This window comes from Pezoporus wallicus, unplaced genomic scaffold (genome assembly GCF_028554395.1).
Source record: "Pezoporus wallicus isolate ANWC-B61680 ecotype Strahan unplaced genomic scaffold, APGP_CSIRO_Pwel_v1 contig_3817, whole genome shotgun sequence".
NCBI lineage: Eukaryota > Metazoa > Chordata > Aves > Psittaciformes > Psittacidae > Pezoporus > Pezoporus wallicus.
The window spans coordinates 1,176,257-1,196,351 of NW_026635157.1; the positions used below are offsets into that span (position 1 = coordinate 1,176,257).

Genomic DNA, 20,095 nt, shown 5'->3' on the forward strand with positions numbered 1-20,095 from the left:
TATGACACTTTTCTTATGCGTGTCTATCACTGCCTATGACTGCCTTATTCACAGTTATTGCAGCGTTTGGTCTTCACTGGGACGTCTGCTCTGTGTGAGCAAATCACCTGGGGTCAAAAGAAAGTTCTCTGTATCCAGTGTCTCTTTCAAATAAACAGGCAATATGCTGAAACTATAATTAGCTCTACAGCTAGAGCTCAGAGATTGAGGCCATGAATAGAAGCAGCTTTGCTCTGAAACATCCGGAAGGAAGCAAGGCATAGCAGGTACACTCCACCCTCTGGTTCATCAGCAAGGCACATATACCCTTGCAGGTTATCATCAGCCAAAAATGCCCTCAGTTCAAAAGGGATACTGGCAATTGATAATGTACCTTCCAAACTGTTTACTTCTTTTTAATTATCATCAATTCTTTTCCGCCTTAGCCTTAACTTTAAGGAATTAAGTATGAAAAGTTCCTATGATTTCACATCAGTTTTCCCCTGCCTATTTAAACAGCTTAATTTTCTTCCTCTGTCAGTTCATCACTTCTCAGTATTCCCAAGACTGAGTATTTCAACAGGTGAGAGAAAATAAAAGCACACGATCATCATGACCAGTATAGAACCATTCCCCCACCGCTTCATTTTAGTGACTGCTCCACAGAACTCCCCTGGAGCTTGAGTGAGGTGCACAAATTCTGCTTTTCTTCAGCAGAGGACAGGTCATTCTTCCTCAGGAGTCAGAGAAGTGGGGAGTTGGAAAAGTGGGGGAGACATTCAAACAGCCAAGGGAAGTAGAAGCTAAAGAATGGCAAAATAGCTTGCAAATACAAATGTCAGGTTGCAATTCAAAGCATGCCAAGTGCTACCCTGTATACGTTTGATAAAGCACCTTATTAATTGCATCTGACATAATTCAAACTGAACTTTTTTCCTTATACTCCCCTCTCCCTCCTAACACCTTTCAATCCTCTCTGCCTCACTCTGTTTTTAAGTATTATAAAGACATGAACAGAGGTTGCATCTGTGACTTTTTGCCTGGTTCCTCCAACACACTGCTTTTCCATAGGCTGATATTCACAGGCTATCTACTACCCTTTAGATAACATCTACTTCCATGAGATCACCAATAATTAGCTTGAAAATAGGAGACAAAGTCAGGCCCAGATCTTTATTTCTCACTAAATTAGGCTTACTCTTTACAATGTTTTCTTTTAAAAGAAAACAAAAGTATCTTTTAACAAAAAATTAACCACCAAAAGGAGGGAGCGGCTGATGGAAGGATTTCTAAAGCATACAGAGATCTGGACTAACAGGTCCGAGAAACTACCAAATTATTCACATAGGTGCTCAAATTAACAATGACTAAATTATGTCACCAAAGACAATGGTAACAGAAAAGACAGGAGGGATCAATTTTATGGAACCTGTCAGGTCTGTTGCAACTAACAGCTCATCCTTGTACCCGAAAGTGTATTCTTTATCTTTGTCTATTCAGAATCAGTGGTTATGGATACTAACCTGACCTAGCATAATTTCTGATTAGCAATTTAAAAAAACCATAAAGCGTTGAAAAGAATACATACTTGTGTCAGTCCAAGTCTTATTTCAGGTATTTAAGATACTTTGTTGACAAAATATTCATTTCAGGATACAAAGGAAGAGGCTACAAACTCCTTTTCAGGAAAATGTTAATGCTACACTTACCCGAAAGGAAACCTTTGTCTTCTCCAAATGCTTGAGTACCACTTGTGGTACTCACAACCACCTTCCCTCAAACCACCTCCAGTGATGACAATCCAGGAATGTAATTCTATGTAACAGCAATAATGTGTTTGTAACATATTTTAAGTAAAAACATTTAACTCACAGGAAAAATTCACATTGTGTGTCGTGGATTTAAAAGCCCCAAACTATTAAAAGAGCAGTACTATGGAGCCATGCTCTGTAATTTTTCCAAAATCAAAAAGAATCCTCTTTTGGTTGAGTTCTGACTGATAAGCTGGGCAAAGTGTTTGTCACTTCTCAGACTGCAGGTTTTCTGCAGTATTTCTGGAAAACTTACAAGTTCCCAATTTGTTCCTTTCTTTTTTTTTTTTTCTTTTTTTTTTTTCTTTTTTTTCTTTGCTATTTATGCTTATGTCTTGGGCACATTCCACTAAACTAACTATTGGTAAAGCATAGATCTTGGTACTAAACTGCTATGGAGTTTACTTTAGGGAGGACTGGTGCAACCTCAACTGCCAAAGGCTGCATGAGTGCATACATAAACATACAGCACATGGGTGAGAATGAACTTCAAGAAGCAGCTTGAGAGAAAAGAAACAACCCTGAAATGACCAATCAATTCAAAATATGAACAGCTTTCAATATTAGCACAGCTTCTAATATGTTACTTTCCTATGTACTTCACATTTGTCAAGTTCCCCAGATCTCATTCAAACATATACTTAATACCATTAATTTGTTACAGCATTTTTTAATCCATTTTAGAAGTGCAGCATATGTACGTCTTCTAATTTTTATACCATACATCTCTCATTCTGAACTTAGAGGTTTCCATACTTGTCATTAAAAAGCACGTAGACAAAATATTTTATGGTATCTATAATAAATGCAAATAAATCAATACAAACAAAACTTGGCTTAGCAAACTGTACATATATATGTTCTCTGTTTTTCAACTTGACATTCAACTTTTTTCCTCATAAAATCTTTTACGATCTTATTTATTACATCCATTTTTTTAAACCTTAAAAAAGTGCTTCTCAGATTTACACCTTGTGCATCCAAAGCAAAAGTTAGAACACCATGCCTGAAACAGAAACCACAGGGAATAATATATTGCCATACAAGATCCTTTAAAATTGTATGTTACAAATGCTCTAAAATTTCTTTAGCACTGGTTATTTTGTACACTGTAGATATCAATAGAGTATTTAACAAAGACTGGCTAATGGCTCATTTAGAGCAGCACACAGGAAAGGATCTACAGTATCAAGTCCTTAGCTATGCATAATACAGGGCAACGACCCAGATATAAAGTGGCTGAAGATCCAGAAAGCTGGACAGAAGGACATTTCCTTCACACACGTCACATCCTCCTCAGTACCCAGGATGCAAGTATTTGAACAATGCTATACAGGTAATACACTGTGAAGTTTGGTACTGATATACTGATGCATTACTAGCTGAGCGCCAGCAAAGAATGATACGAGCACAGCAGCAGGTACAGTAAGTAGGTAAAGCTGCCACAATGAAACCTGCCACCCTTTAAAAGCATCCTGCCTCCCAGCTAGCACTCCTGCCTGGTCACCTGCTGTCTCACAGGTCTCCTTCATAATGGAGGTGGACCATTCATGTATTTTAGCATGGGGTGGAAAGAGCGGGCAAAGTTGTTGGCCATAGTACAGCTGTAGTCCTCCTCGGTCATTGGCACCAGGCAAGCCAGCCCAATCAGGAGCAGCAAGAGGAGCTGAAGTGGCAGTGCAGCTCTGAGGACTCTGAGGAAGAAGGACGGGTGCCGCCATGCTGGCCCAGCCTCAGAAGGGGAGGAACCTGAGCCACCTCTTGTGGACCTGAGAAAAGAGGATGGACAGGTGAACACAGTAAAACATCACTGCAGCAGAGGTTGCCTTTGGGCATTCAGTCTTCCCTTAAGGCTGGCTTAGAATTTGTACAGACATTGACTGACAATTGCAGAGGTATTTTCCTCTGAACATGCTATTTCCCTAGCGTTCTTAAAAGACTGTATTTCTAGATTGGGTAGGAAAACGCCAAATGATCACAACAGAACGGGCTTTGTGACCCCATAGCCCTTTTGTCAATTATAGGGAAGACTCTCCCTTTAAAGCACTGTGCTCTAAAGAAGGTGAAAATAAAAGGTGGGCCATACCTGTCATATGTTCAACGCATGCTGTCCAAAATGGAAGCCTCCTTATTTAAAATAGCAGTTGCATTTGGTTTGCAGAAGTTTCTACATTCATTTCTGTATATAGTATCCACAAGGGTGTAATGCATTAAGATTCAGTTACATCAATCTTCAATTAATTAATACACCAATATGGAGGCAATGGGGACTCATTTTCTATAAAGTACATTGAATTTTGAATCTTGCACTGAATCAGCAGTTAAAATCTGTTTGCTCAGCTGAGTTGACAACATCCAAGCGATTTTGTATCGTGTCTATGGATCTGACATGAAATGGCATGTCTATGAGAGAGGCCAGACCTAACACAAATATTTCCAAAGAAACACTTCAAATTAAGCCTCCAAATCCAATCTGTTTTTTAATGGGGGATAAAGGCATAGATTTCACATTTTCCTTTTTGACTGAAATTGTCAGAGCTCTAATATATGGATGACAGGTTTCGAGATCAGTGAATGACTGGAAAGAGTGATTACACAAGTTAAAGTCTGATGGTCTCAGTGTGTTAACTAAACGGCATTAACTGTATTTTAGCATTAGCCAAAACCAGAAGAACTTAGAGCCTTCAAATAATTTGCTTCAAGAGTCTTTCATTAAGACATCAAGTCATTAATTTTGTCTTTAGACGTTGCTATAAGACATCCTTGTGGCTGTTGTAACTATGAAGCCCAAAAATTCTATGGTTTGCAAAGGCTTAAGAGAGAAAAATGCTCATAAGGATGACTTAATCTCAACTTGAAGGCCTGGAACATCAGGCTTGTTGGCTAAGGTCAAATGCTCCCCTGCAAAGCAAGGCAGGGGCGACGGTTCCTTGCCTTTCCCTTGTCCTTTTGATCCTTTCTCACCAAGAAAGCTTCAAGAAAGCCAGAAAGATTTGGTAAAGTTTAGATGACAAACAGATACATAAACACTCAGGCATGCTAAATGATCAACTTGACCTATCCCAGGAAGAAGTGATAATCAAAACATCAGATTGCATTTTGTTTGAATCCACGATATTGTAGCTTGGATGGAAAGCTGCTTATCACACAATGTAAGACCATGTTACTATAAAGAACATATTGAAAGGCTATGGCACATTTAACAGCATCGGAGTATTCCATATTAAAGTTCAATTAAATCAGGACTTCTGCCATCCAAGAATGCCACGACAGAAAGTTAATGGACTGAGGTGGAAACAAAGGGAACAAGGAGTGCTTAATTACCTTCCAAGCATTTGATTGCACAGTTTACCTATTTACAAGGCTCTCATTGTACAAATGTTATTAATCCCAATCAAAAAAGGCCACATTTCTGCAGCTGAAAACAGCTGCTCGATAATCAGCTGTTTCTTCGCTGGCCCAATTACTCTGGGGCAACACTGGCTGTCAGAAGGGGAATTAACAAGAAGCTGAATCACAAAGTGAGCATGCAAAGTTAACATCTAATTTTCATTTTGTTTATGGATTTAGTAGCACAATCCAGAACTTTTTGCTTTGCGTTTTGACCCAAAAAAAAAGAAAAAAAGAGGAGAAAGAGTGGTATGTGTAAGTCGCATGGCTGATCTCCATAAGGAACATAAACTTTATTTCAAAAATAACAGTTTATGGCAAAGTTTTTCAGAATATGTTTTCTGCAGTGAAGTAGGGTATTGAAGAAGAGTTTCTAATACTGCATAGAAACAAACAAGCAAATAATGAAACATTATGAAAACATCTTCAGAAGGGGAGTTCTAAGAAGTTTGAGCACTGAACTGCCTGTGTTTATTACAGGTATGCTTCTGTAATCTACATAATTGACTGAAAAATGGAAAGGGTCATCTTAGAGCATTTAATGGATTTGGTAGTGATGGTTAAAAATAAACACTGCTAATAAAAAAAGGGCCACTATTCATAAGGGCCAGAACTCCTGTTTACTCCAGAAGGAGAAGGTGAAGCTGCACTGTATGCTACTTAGGAGAAAAAAAACAATTTCTTTTTCTTGAGCTTGCATCTTCAGCTGTCTCTCTTCTGACTGCTCCACGATTTGTCACAGTGGCCCCTATCTGAGGCAGGAAGGAAGGCCATCTGCTACTCGCTCCATACACAATTCCTACTAGAATGGGGAGGCACAGCTGGAGACCTGGCCAACAGTAAGCTTCTTTATGTCAAGAATTCTCATAAATTAAGAGCTGCAAGCAATAGTAACCCTTACTTTGGGAGTTTGTAATGTCAGTGAAATTGGAACTCCTTCCTAAGCATTTCAAGAGAGAAGCTAATTTACCGGGCTATAGATCAGATAGGCAAAGTGAACCAGCTCAGGTAAGTACCTTATTTTAAAGATGATTGATTTTCATTTTTTTCCCCAAGGAAAATATGGTTGAATTAATTCATCTGTACTGCAGTAAACATCTGAAAGATTATAACAGAAGAATTTATCATTCAAGAGAAGCTGGTATGAAAAAATAAAGTGAGTTTAATGGGGAAGTGACTAATGGAATGCAGACATCAGGCTTACACTGAAAGAGGCACTGCTGGGCTAGTAGGATATTATTACTTGAGTTAATCGAGGATGAGTCCTGGTTTAATATCTTTATGAAAAGACTATGGCACACAATATAAGAGGAGATTTTATCTGTATGACAAAAGAGGTTGGAAGCCTCTGCAAATACAAAATAGGATTGGCTTGCATAGAGGGTGAATCCGGTAAGTTTAAGAACTAGTTCAAGGAGTTTAAGATTACAGTGTTTAAGACAGCAATAAAAACTTCTGCTGCAAATATGGAAGTTCACATTCTGACAATAATGAGGAGAATCTGTAGCTATTTGACACAGGATGGCCACAAACCAATAATGTGGCTTGTGAAGAGCTGTGAAAAGGGACAAAAGAAATTTAAAAATATATTTCAGTTCAAGATTTCCAGAAGACAGAAAGGGTAATTTTAATGATGCTTTATATGGTACTAGCAAGAGCTCACCTGGAATAGTTTGTGTCATTTTGCTTAACATACTTCTGGAAGAAGAATTCAAACTTACACAAACTTCAAGTAGTCAAAAAAGTATGAGTATTTCTGCGATGAAGGAAATAAAGAGCTGAGTTTATCAATAGAAGACCTGAGAAATACTAAAACTACCTTTTATAAAATCGTTCAGAACAGAGAGAAAGGTGACCAGTTGTTAAAGGAAGCAATATTGTTGGCACAAAATCAAATTACTGCATCTTGCCATGGATATATCAAAGGTGGAAATTACTGTAATTCCAGATAATCAGAGAAATTAAATTTGATAACAACCTTCTAACAGACTATTTATTCCACTGATTTTCATTTTTTAAGACAGACATTGCTACAGTTATTAAGGAGAAGGTATAATACTGTGCCCATAAGAGCAGGCAACAACTCATGGTGTCCTAACTGACTGTCTAGGAATGACCTTGTCTGACTGTGTTCTCACTTTGATTCTCTCCCTAGCTGTCAGTACCACATCACCCCAACCGCAGATCTGGCTTTCCTTGTAAAGAAGATTAGTAAGTCCATTTCAAAGGCAATCAAATAGGAAGTTTAAGTAAAAAGCTCTGACGGTGTGGGAGATAACTAGGAAAGGAACCATGGCAAGCCAAGCCCAAGCTTTGTATTTAAGCTGAGTGGCAAAGACTGACACTTTGTGGCCAAAGGCATTGAGAATGCTGTGGTCTGGTCTGTTCCAGGAACAGCAAGTGACCTTGAGAGATCTGCTAGTCATTTGGGGAGGCCTGGGGAGAGCAGGAAATGGAGGCTGGCACTGTGGCACCAAGAATTGAACAGAGCTGCTCAAGAGAGACATTGTAAACACCCTGAGCGAATTGAACCACTACTTTAATCTTTTTAACATTTTAATCACTTCAAAAAACTCCACAGGCACAGATCCAGGTGTGCACTTATGACAGATCTATTAAACTGATGAAGAAAGACAATTTGCTTCTTGGATCTGCTTTTTCCACTTAGCACATGATTACTAATACCACTTGAGCCTTTAGTTAAATCCACAATATAATATCTAGTTTAAGCTTCTACCTTGCTGAGCATCGCAATATGTATGCTTGTTTTTATGCCCTGATAATGGGAAAGGCAAAATGACATCACACATGTTATACACAAAACACAGCCCCTCTAATTTTTAAACTAACCTTCCTTCACAACCTCCTATGCCATAAACTTTTTAAAATTGACTTTAGCTCTCCTGTATTTTAAACTCTAACAGGGTTTGCTGATCCAGTGCAAGATCAAACACAAAGTACTCTGATCAGAGGCATGTCAAAATATTAAAGAACACAGTGACAGCTTGTACCACTTCATCAGTTAAAACCACATTACACATCAACCACAACCTGTCTGGCTTGCGCATTTGATTAAGTTTCCTATTCAGCAGTGACTCATTCGTATTCCATGCTTGTCTGAATGACAAATTGAACATTGTGTTGTACTGCTACAAGATGTGTTAATAAACAGTGCTGGAAAGACTTGATCTGAAAGATGCTGTGCCAAAGCCACTGCTAGAATAGAGGTTGTTCTTAAAGCTGCAAAGCATTGCTAGCTGCTCTTTGAGTCAGTGGCTCACACCTACAACCACAAACCTTCTCAAAAGACTGGCATAAGTGGTCTGACTAAACAGGAGAGTGGAAGAGCGCATACAACGTTTCTTCAGTACAACATTGCTAGTGCAAGCATGCTGACCTGCTGAAGACATCCTCCATTCTTCCTAGCTGTTAATGGCTGCAGAGTAAAGCCCCACTCCTCCCTTTCCCCATTCTAAGAAACACAATGCCAAGCTTCATAGCAGACTGGAGTTGGAAAAATTCTCTTTCCCCATTAGACAGAAAGATGGAGTGTACATATGTCATCTATTTTTTGGCATGCTTTCCTTATGTTTCAAAGAAGAAAAAAAAGCCCCTAAAAATATGTCAGATTCTTAGTGCCAGTGGAAGCAGTGAACGACTTTACCTGCTCTATCTCCTATGCTACATGGTTTTGCAACTATGCCACTTTGCTGACAGTCACTATGTATACGTATACATACTATATATTGGATATTCATATATACTCTGTATATGAATATACATGTAAAGCAAACCTTTTTTTAAAGAAATGTTTATGTAAATCTCTGCATCATAAGTAGCTTTATTATTTATTTCGCTTATATTTGAGAATAATTTTGCTGAATATAGCCTTGATTTTGCAAATAAAAAAACTACTCAAGGTATATTTATCTGCTTGGTTATTGCCCAATCACTGTATTAAATTTAGTGTTGACTTCTTTCCAACACCAAATCTTTCACTTTTTAACAGGAGCTATTTTTAAAATTAATTAGTTAATTTTTGATACAAAGAGAATACATGAGGTTTAGGACTTAACTGTTAGAACAAATACATATTTTATTTACACTTTCTTATCATTTTAGGTGTTGCAAACCTGCTGAAATAGCAGAAGACACTCATACATATAGGCCTGTTCATTTATTTTTTTTCTTTTTTTAACTTCATAACTCTAGAGGCTGAACTGATCAGTGAAAAAGTGAAGGTACACACATCACACTGACAACAACAAAGAATGCAGAAGCACTGTTAGCTGCAGAGGTGACAGGTTGCTGAGGACAAGATGGAAAGCAAAAAGCTGTAGCTGCAAGCCTGCTCTCTACTGGTCAGAGAGAGATGGGGCAGTGCTGCTCCCAGAGCAATACACGGATACAAGCACTTGGCAAGAGTCATGTTATATGCATGTTATATTGCAGTCGTCTTAGGAGGGGAGAGAAAGTGACCCCACGTCTCAAAACCCTCAAATTATGACTTTTAGTTTTGATTCTTAAGTACTGAAAACCCACAAACTGAATAAAACATTTCAGGGAATAAAATAAATAAATAAATAAATAGAAAGTAAAAGAAAAAAAGAAAGAAGAAGGAAAAAAAAAAAAAAAAAAGATGTTAGTATGTCTCATCCAGATCTGTGGGTTTTGTGAATTCCAGAATATGGTATTTGTCTGTAACCTGCCTTAATTTAATATCTAGAGGTAAAGAGGATGATAAAAAGTGTTTGCCATGAACCTACTGGCATTTCTGTTAAATCATGCCAAAATAAATTATTCATTAATTATCATGAGTGTAAACACGCACTCATCCTGATCAGTCATATGAAAAATAAATGTTGACTATATGGCATTCCTGGAAAGGAAAAGCTGTAGATGTCCAAGGATTAGCCAGTATTTCTATTTAACAAAGAATTTGAAGTAATTGAGAGCCCCTGTTGCCAAACTGTTAACAAAAGAGAAGTTTTCACTTGTTTAAGTCCTGGCCACCTGACAGAGTCAGTGCAGATGCAGAGGAATCACAGCCAATTTCCATCATCCTCTTGGGGTTCTAGAACAGAGTGCGGAAACCAGGAGAATAAGGTACCTGCTATGTGGACTGCTGACAGAGGGTCCAGGCTGTGAGAGACTACATTTGCCCCGTGGCTGTTTGCAATGAACAGGGGGTAAAGAAAGAAGAATGTTCAGTCCAGGCAAATAAAGACAAGCTACTGATGAAACTAAATTAAAAGTGCAGCAAAGGAAACATAAAAAAACCAACAAACAAACAAAGCAAAATCAAGTGAAGAGACCAATACCCATGAACCAAGGAAACTGGCTTTTCTTTGTGCCTAGCAGAGTATGGAAATGACTGGAACATACACAGGGAGCTCAAAAATAAGTTTAGTCATTACATTTATAAACAGTAGCTCTGGATTAAAGAAAAAACAACAAACAACAACACCCCCCACTAGTAATTTAGCTCAAATGATTTTTAATATAAAATAGAAAAATATTGAGTATGGGCAAATATATATACTTCAAAAGCAAATGCAGCAAATATAATATTCTCAAGGGAAAAAGGTCCAAGGGCCTCCTTTGATGAGTTTGGCCTCTTCTCCACCCTCAGTCTCCACCACAATTTTGAAGGCCAAATAACTGTAGGTGCATTCCTGCACTCACAACTATTTGCTGGAATATTTAATGCAGTCAGATTATTATAATTCTGACTGCATTTTTGTATTAGTATTTATTTATTTAGCATTGGTATATTTGGCACTGAAATCTTAAACAATTTCACTTCAGTCTCCAAAATTGCAGGTGCAAAAACCAGAAGTTTGAAAACCAGACCCAAAGGAATCATACAACTTAGCTATACATTATGGACCAAAATGAAAAAAAGTAGTCACATACATAAACACTAACAAATTAGAGGTAGACAAATGCTCATTAAAATGTTAAGATGAAACTTATTATAATTCTACATACTCTTTAGACAAAATTTTATGGTAAAATACTTCTCCATTTCCTGCAACAGTCAGGCATCATCCAGTTACATCTGTGATATCAGAGCTTTTATTAGTTAATTAAGTTTAAATTTGAAGATAAACACATTGATTTCATAAATAAAATGTTAAAGTTTATATTCTCCTTTTGAAAAGCCAGTTTTCCTTTACATTCTCATACTAGCATCTAAAAGGAAACTAGTGAATGTAAAAAAAAAAAAAAAAAATCAATTTTAAAAGCCATAAGATTTATCAAGACAGAACTCAGAGGCTGTAGAAAAAGTGCAAATGGAATAAAAACCAAACAAAACCAACCAACAGACCCAACCTGATTGTTTTAAGAACTAAAGAATAAAAGCAAAGTAATCAACCAACAGAATTGCAGAAAGAGATAAATTAATTGCAGTTCCATTCTGGGCAGGAGTAAGAGGCAGGTCTTGCTTTATTTCTTGAATTTTGTGCCAGCGATGCAAATAGAGAACTCCAGAGTTGCCATCACAGCCACTGATTAGGCCCTGTGCAACTAGTTTTGTGTAATGTTTTTAGCCCTTCAGCTCTACTTAGCCATTCATCCAAAGTCTCAATAAGACCATTTGTAACCTTCATCAAAAATGACCAAAAAACCCCTTATTGAGATTCTCGATGAAACAGCTCTGAAGAGAAGCCCAAACAGAAATGGAGTGCTGTTTATACCAGACAAGACCAGACTTTCGAGTGCTGCCATCACTAGAGCAAAATACAAGACACACGACATGCCATACTATGGTAAACCAACCACAATGACAGCCCTGGTTTTAGGTAGTATTTACCACTTATTTCATGCAGAATGGGATATGCAGCAGAGTTGGGGCTAGCAGCTGTGTTTTGTTCTTGATTTATGCCATTTCCTTTCCTAGTAAGTGAGAAGAGGGGCCTTCCAGCTGGCTAGAGCTACTGTAGACATCTAGAGCTCTCACCCATGAGGTGGTAGAAAATACATAAAATGGAATTACCGTTCTCTGTCTGCTCGGAGTGCTTCTTCCAGATACAGGACTTACTGAGCCTGATGTGTCCAATTCATCAGCAGAGGACCATGAGGACAATTCCTAAAGTTCAGAAGGAATGCAGCTCAGAAATACAGCAACTAGCAGTTCAGGTAAGCAAACAAAAAAACCAAGCAACAACCCTCAGTGAAATCCCAGCAGAGTTACTTCCAAGCAAATAAAACAAAGCAGTTAAATTTTGTTACCAAATTTTATAAGACTAAGGCATTACATGTTTCCTCTGTTAACCCTGAGGGAAAAGAAAAGCAAACAGGTAGTTAAACTTAATTGCTCTAAGTGACACATTTTTCACCAAAGTCAATAGAGAGGAAAAAACAGTTGCTCTTTATTGGCCTTTAATTACAAGAAGAGGCTGGTACCACCAAGATTTTACTTAAACAGGCAGAAATTCACTAGAAAAAAGGAAGATCTGAGTTCTTACGCCTTAGTAACCTAACCTTAGGCTAGTAACCCTAACCATTCTATGACTGAATGTACTTTGCTAATCTAAGACTTTTAAAGCAGGTAAAAAAGAACCACTTCAAAATCTTTACTTTATACCTGCCACTGTTGGCAAAGATATATGCATAACTCCCTCTCAAATACCCTGAGACACATGATAACTTGAAGAGATTTGGAGTATAGCTCAACGCTCAGAAGGCACTATGAGATTCATTAGCCTATTACATTATTTATTTTATGCCTTTTTTGTCTCTTTTTTTTTTTTTTACAGAGCGAGCATTATCTTCCTCACCAGTGACAACTGACACACTATAATTTTCAGTACTGCAAGCAGAATAATTATTTCATATACTTCATCAGTTGACTGAAACAGTAATGGCAGGGAAAGCAAAACAAGATGTTCAATACTTATTGCTACACCAAATAGCAAAAAATTACTGGATTAAGAAAACTATCACAAATGATATGTTTACATTATATAGTGTAAGATTACTTTATGATATTCAAGATTACATTTGTCCATCTTGGTAAGTATTGCAAACAACAGAAAGAGTGCAGCCAAAAGCACTGACCAGAGAAAGACAGTCAAAACAGCAGGAAATGTGTGTCCAACATACAGAAAGGAATAAAAAGTTGTGACCTACCAGCTGACTACTTGAAATATCTAGGATTTTCTCTAGGTCTTTAATATGACGTGTGACATCCTTCAAGAGGAGCTTCAGTCTGTTTCCAATGACATGCACCTTTTCTTTGGCTTCAAGACAGTCCTCACCTTCAGCATTGACTAGCAATTGGCAGGACATATCTTGCAATGATGCCACCTTCAACTGAGACTCCAGCAGTTCACGTCTGATTTGCTGTTACCAAGGCAAGTACCAGGTATTTTTAATTAAAGGTTTTTTCTGTTTGTTTGTTTTTAAAAAAGGGAAAGGAAAAACTTTCTAATCTGCAGGGAGATAGACAGGTGGACAGCAGCCTAGCTCTTGCTTGAGATTTTATATCACAAGTTATGCTATTAATGGAAGTGAGCAGTGTCCCCTACCAAAGTAGTTACTGACATTGGTCCCACAGCTGTGTGTCAGCATGCAATGTATAATGCTAATCCTCAAATGAAAGGTAAATCTGAATAGGTGTTTTTTCTGATGATGCGTTTTGGGAGAAAAAGGGGTGATCATATCCCTACCAGTAGAAGTCTGTGATGATCCTGCAGTGTATCTGAGTCCAGGTTTGTATCGATGGGCACAATCTCATTTTTTCTTCTGTCAATATTCTCTAACCAAAGCAGCAAACCATGGCTCATTTCATGGAAATCCTGCAAGTGGTGAGTGATGATTTTAACAGTGTAGTAGAAAATTCCAGTCAAATTCAGTTTTTTAATTCATCCTACTGTAGGTTCTACTGGCTAAATAACATCACTTACAAGGAATATGTTAGAATACTATTCCAGAGATGCAGAATTTAGTAAATCTTGTGCTAGAAATACATCCTTCAGACAGTGCAGGTGTATCTTTCAGACAACACATGCTGAAGCTGTATTTTGGCCTGCATGGCCCATCTAGTTTCAGACTAGATAATGAGCACACCAGGTAACAAATATGGTTTACATTTTTGATATGCAGGATGCTGACAATTTAAAATGAGTGACTAGCACTTAATACAGACCTGGCACTGCATTAATGCATCCTGTAATGAGCAGCGCCACTCTTCGATCATACTGCATACATGGTCCCAGCGCACATTCATCTGAGACAGGCGTTCTTGAAGCTTCTTGCTCTCTTCGCTGTCAGACTGAGTGAACTCTGAGCTACACAGATTGATGGATAAGATGATTGCTTTGCGATTATCAATTGCTTTTTGCAGCTCCTTGATGGTAAGACAAAATGGGACAGGGGAAGAAAGGACAGAAATCAGTAAAATGTGACTTTCAGAAAAGCCAAGTAGAGAAGGCATCCACAAGGATGCCCTGATTTACCATCAGCAACTGCAGAATAGTACCTTACTGTAACAGTCTCTTTACTCTGGATATGAGATTCCTGTTCTCACTCTGTGACTTTGCAAATGTTCACTCTTTAACATCTACTAAAATTTTACTGTGAGCATAAACTGGAACAAGCCAATTAAACTTGTAAATTCTTAAAAGCCTGAAGTCATAGCTCGATTTTAAAGACGTGGCTCATGTTTCAAATATTCTAAAGACAGAGTAGGCACAACAAAATTTACAGAGATGTAGGACAACTGTACTTCAGCTCACAGTAGAACTTTTGCCCTCACTTCTCAGTTTTGATGATAAACATAAAATCCAACATGTTTTCAAGGGGAAACTGCTATCAACAGTATTTTAAAATAAAGGCTTTTACTGAGGGAAAAGAAAACATACAAAGAGTATAAACAACTTACTCCAATTTATAGAAGTAGGACATGTATAAAAACTCTGATTTGTTTATACTGAAAGCCACAAAAGAAACCCCACCTCTTTTGGTTTGGAGGGCACTAATAGGCTTTCCAAGAGTGGGTGTGATAAGAGCAGGATTCTTATGAAATGCCCCCTTTTTCACCTATTTTACAGCATTTACTTAAAAGCCTCATGTCACAATGACCTCTGTAGTACTTATGGCAGCTAAATTTGGATTACAGCAAAGATCAGCATTAATATGCTTTTGATGGATTGCTGTTGGAAACAGTCTTTACTAGCTGTCCACCTCATTCCTAGCATGGATCAAAGTGCATTTTGGCAAAGGCTCCCACATTTTTGCCCAAGCTTATAAGATGACAGTAACTGAATGTGCAGTTGTGGACCATCTGCAGAACTTTATAGCTATAAAACATACAGGAGAGATCACAATGGCAGCATTCGAATCCTGATGCTTCTGAAATAACAGAAGAATAATCAGGAATGTTGAAAAGTGACACCATTTTTTTTCCTCTGTTATACTGCTGACAGCAGTGTGCAGGCTACAACCCCTTTGGGCACCCTCTCCTTCACACAAAGTAGTATGTGCCAGTGAGGTGTTTCTTTTAAAGCAGCTATTTTGTTACCAGTTTGACTAGAAGAGATTTGATTAACTCCAAAAAGTGATTCAGACAATCACTCTAGCAGTTACTTCAGTTATCAGCAGTATCCCACTATGTGCAGAATGGAACACGTCAGCTGCAACTACTGGCAACCTCTTCAACATACCTGTTGCACTCAGATCTGTCTACAGGATAACTCATGGAAAAGAGAAATAAAACTCACTTTCAGTTTTTTAATTCTGAGCTCAATAGTTTGTATGTCAGTGCTGAGATCAAGGTGGCGGAGCTTCTCCAGTTCTTCTTCTGTTTCTCCCAACCAAGCCCAAATGCTGTTAAGGTCAGAGTTAAACTGCTGCCATTGCTGAAGGTTCTGCTTCATTCTCAGCTCCTTGCTTAAAGCTTGAGCCTGGATTAATTCCCATCGTTCAATTACACCTGGAATGATAAACACCAAATTCAACAAAAGTAAAAGAAAACCTCTAGCCACATACACAATTGCATTAGTTAAATCCCCTGCAGGAACAAAAAAATGTTCCATAAAACCCTGGAAACCCTAACCCATGACACACCACACTGAAAACTAAGATTGAAGAACATGATGTTGGAGAGAAAGAACAGAGAATCAGGAGGATTCCAGACAGCAGACAATTTTACCAGTTTCTAATGTCACACTTCTATGAACAGAATTAAGTTGACACATGCAGGTCTCTAAAACAGATTACGCTCTTACAAAGACATCATAATTAGCATAAAATCAAACCAGACAAGGAATCTGAATACGTCTAACTAGCCATGTATTTATTATTATTTTCACTGGTATTTGTACCTGTCACAGTTTAATGCTCATACCTCACTATATTTGCCTAAGATACTGTCAATGCACTGAATACATACCTGTGCTATAAAGAAATAAATTTCTTCTTGTTAGTTATCTTGAAATGCTATGGCAGAAGGACAAGTTGTGTCATTCCATCAACTTAAAATTAAATAAACCCCACAAATCAACATCAAGCTAAGAGCAGAGACATTGCCTTTAGAGTCTCTGGAACACATTCACGTTTTTACAATGCGATACCTCCTGTTCTACAGCTGACTCTTAAAATTAGGCAAATGAATACTTCTACCAGATGAATACAGATTTCTGTACTGTAGGCAGAAAATATTAGAAATGAAAGCTAGTATTAGAAGAAATGAACACTTATGTGTTTTGTATAGCAATATAAACAAACTTATTTCATCAGAAAACATTCAACAAAAACATGTTACATCCACGGAGATTCTCCAGAAGGCTTAGGGTTATGTCTTGTGATATGAAGGGGTTTTCAAAATGCACTTATATGCCTAATCTCTTTATAGAATGTATACAAGGAATACTTACTATTCCTATTGAGACATGTAAAACAGAACATGGTAACAGAGTCATGTATATATACCTATATATACATATAAATAATATGTCAGTAAATAATATCAAGTATTTATTCAGAAAAACTGCTTCTTTGCTACTTTTTGTAACTGCTTTGCATCAAAGAACTAAATATTACTTACCAGCTGTTTGTGTTTCAGTACTGTTCAGGTTAATAAGCCCAGAATATTTTTCTTCTTCCTCCTTCAATTTATATCCAAGCCTTTTTACTGAGTCTATGCTTCCACTGCACTCACCTAGTAGCTTCATCTGTGTTAATAAACAAAAATCCCATTTCAATATACAGGACTATCTGCATGGAAAATTCAAATTACAGTTCAACTTCCAAATTTTCCAAAAGTTGGCCTAAGTGTGAAGATAAAAATCTATTACTCTAAAAATCTGTCCTGATACTACCAAAGAAATGTTTATGAAGGCAGTAAAGAAAGACTTAACGCATAAGTTCAGACTAAAGAGAAATAACCCAGTGCCAATGTGTGAAATTGTGCAGGATGACTTTAACAGCCATCTGTTCTAAATGTTAAGACACTATGGCAAAGATACTAGAAGATATGATAAAGAAAACATATGTGGAAATACTATTCATCCAAGCAGCTAATCTTTCAGTTCTGCCAGTAATAAAATTGAAACTATGAAGAGAGATTTTTCTTCCAGAAGCACCTCCCTGAGAAAGCTTTTTAGTCATAGATTCCATATATGCAATCTTGCTTACATGATGCATGTTTACAATTCATCAGCAAGACGAATACTCTGCATGAAGCTATAAAACCTGCTTTTAAAAGCAGAGGAATTTTAAATGAGGATATCATCATTAGATGGGTAAAAACATATGTGAGAAAGTACTTTTGGACATCTGCAAAAATGGAATAGGAATACAAATTCCCGAGAGTCATGTTCCTGTAATTTTACACTATTATAAATACACTAACACAAACAACAATAGCATGTGGTTAAGGGTGGCAGCCCTATGAGTAAGTCTGAGAAGCAGTAACGTCCAATTGCTTTTTTATAACAGCTATATCTTTCAATAGCAAATCTAAGCCAGCAGCGCTTATTCAACTTGTGCTCTAAAATACACGCACATATCCTTTGTAACTGGAATCCAGCTCTGGTCCTGTAGGTGTTTTGCTGCGGATGATATTTTCTGTTTGCTGTATTTGGAAACGACTGGTGTCTAAGGCCTTGTCCAGCTGTCGGATATGTGCTTCCAAGGCACCAGGTTCTCCTGTACCAAAACAAAAAAAAGGGACTGTCACCCAAGTTTTCCCAAAGATTTTACCATCTTTTGCCAGGAGTATCAGGAATACTATCTATGTTAGGAAAGAAGAAACGTGATTACAGCAGTATGAGTGGTAAAATGTCAAAGTCAACTGATTACACGAGAGGGAGTTAGCAACCTTCAGAGGACAGATGACTATACCAATGAACACAATTGCCATAAGCATACTGTCAAGGAGTTCATAGTTTAAAGCAGGCTTGCAAACTATTCTGAAGTGCCCTTTTCCCTCAGAGAATTCCTCACCTCTCTGAAGAAGAAAGTTTGTGGCAAAGTGTGAGAAGCAATCACATTAAGCAGCAGAATTTATAGTATTTTTCCAATTAGGTGTTTGACAAAATTATGCTTAACGTATCTGCAAGATGGTATTCATCCAAGCCATTTGGAACTCACACCGATGTTTTTGAAGCAGGACTAGCTTGTATTTTCCTTACAGAGGTTAGTTGAATTCTGTGATGTAAATTAGCTATAGCCAATTCTAATCTGAAGCAGACTGCAGCCTAGAGAACCACATGAGGTCCCTCTTATTCATATTCACTGTGCCTGATTTCCATCTGTTTACAAAGACAGTTTGAATTTATTCATAAAGCCACAATTAAAAACATGCATAAAGAAGAAGAGCCTTCTGTCCACCAAATTACAGAAAAATGAAGTCTCTGGAATAGTTGATATTTCTTCATACAGGAACATTGCCTTTTCCCAAATGGACAGAACAAAGTGCTCAATATTGCTTTTCCCTCACTACTTTCAAAATCTACTGGTCGGAAAACTACACGCATTTTCCTGTATGTACTGCTATGACTTATACTCTTAATCAAGCAATATTATTTCACTAATTTGGGGAAAAAAAAAAAAAGGACAATGAACCTTAGGTGTGTGCCACAGATGCTGAGAAGTTAAATATTTGCTGTTTCAAATTTGCAATGAAATAGTTATTTCAAAACATGAAAACTAAAATCATGTGAGAAGGTACTTAATAATTGCATCTAGTCCCTCTGAGAGTCATCTAACAAATGAAACAGTAGGTCCATGGCAGGGGGGTTGGAACTAGATGATCTTAAGGCCCTTTCCAACACTAACTATTCTATGATTCTATGTGTAAAAATGCAACGTGAGGAAAACATTCATCTTCCAATATAAAAGACTAAGATAAAGACATTTGACTACAGTACCTCACCTTGGTATTTTTATACATGGAGCAACCTAAAAGTTTATATCTAAGTAATAATTCAAGTTGTGGCTGTGTTAACGAGTTAAGTGCAAAATCAAACAATTAGGTTTTACTTTACATCTTTTCCTTCTGCCTTACTTTTTGTGGAAACCAGAGTAACCTACTGATCAGTTTAGTCTAGTTAGCCAAGGTGGCAAAGCCAATACTTCAAACATCATTGTTTCATCCATGCACCTAGTAACACCTGTAAGCACAGTAGTAAAGCAGGGTACTTCTATGTTAACATGTCAGTGCTGCCATGTAAGAAATATTTATCTTGTAAGTTGTGAAAAGTATAGCAGATGCTAAGAGAAGAGAAAGAAGCTATGCTTGTGCACTGTGGTATTCGCATCTGGCTATGCTTAAGTCTTTTTTTGATGCCTACCAGAGACATTTTTGAGTGCGTTTTCTGTGAGTTTTACATAGGCCTCAAGAGTTTCAGGTATCTCTACATCTGAAAAAATAAAAGCACAGTCTAAATCGACAGCTCAGAAACAGC

At 37.5% G+C, this 20,095-nt stretch overlaps 1 protein-coding gene across 17 annotated transcripts in view; it reads right to left on the bottom strand.

Moving 5' to 3' along the window:
* Window positions 1–2,324: 2,324 nt before the first annotated feature.
* SYNE1 (spectrin repeat containing nuclear envelope protein 1) overlaps window positions 2,325–20,095 on the bottom strand; it is a 291,594-nt gene continuing 273,823 nt past the window's right edge. For 12 of the 17 annotated variants that reach the window (XM_057405922.1, XM_057405914.1, XM_057405992.1 and 9 more), the window contains 10 exons: window positions 19,982–20,050; window positions 18,193–18,335; window positions 17,233–17,359; window positions 15,908–16,119; window positions 14,335–14,535; window positions 13,856–13,984; window positions 13,317–13,529; window positions 12,181–12,273; window positions 10,291–10,349; window positions 2,325–3,559 (listed from right to left, as the gene is read on the bottom strand). In XM_057405922.1, coding sequence (XP_057261905.1) covers window positions 3,319–3,559; window positions 10,291–10,349; window positions 12,181–12,273; window positions 13,317–13,529; window positions 13,856–13,984; window positions 14,335–14,535; window positions 15,908–16,119; window positions 17,233–17,359; window positions 18,193–18,335; window positions 19,982–20,050 — 1,487 coding nt within the window. In that variant the 3' untranslated portion in view covers window positions 2,325–3,318. The remainder of the gene's footprint in view (window positions 3,560–10,290; window positions 10,350–12,180; window positions 12,274–13,316; window positions 13,530–13,855; window positions 13,985–14,334; window positions 14,536–15,907; window positions 16,120–17,232; window positions 17,360–18,192; window positions 18,336–19,981; window positions 20,051–20,095) is intronic. The other 5 variants (XM_057406024.1, XM_057406016.1, XM_057405949.1 and 2 more) reach the window with 3 other exon arrangements.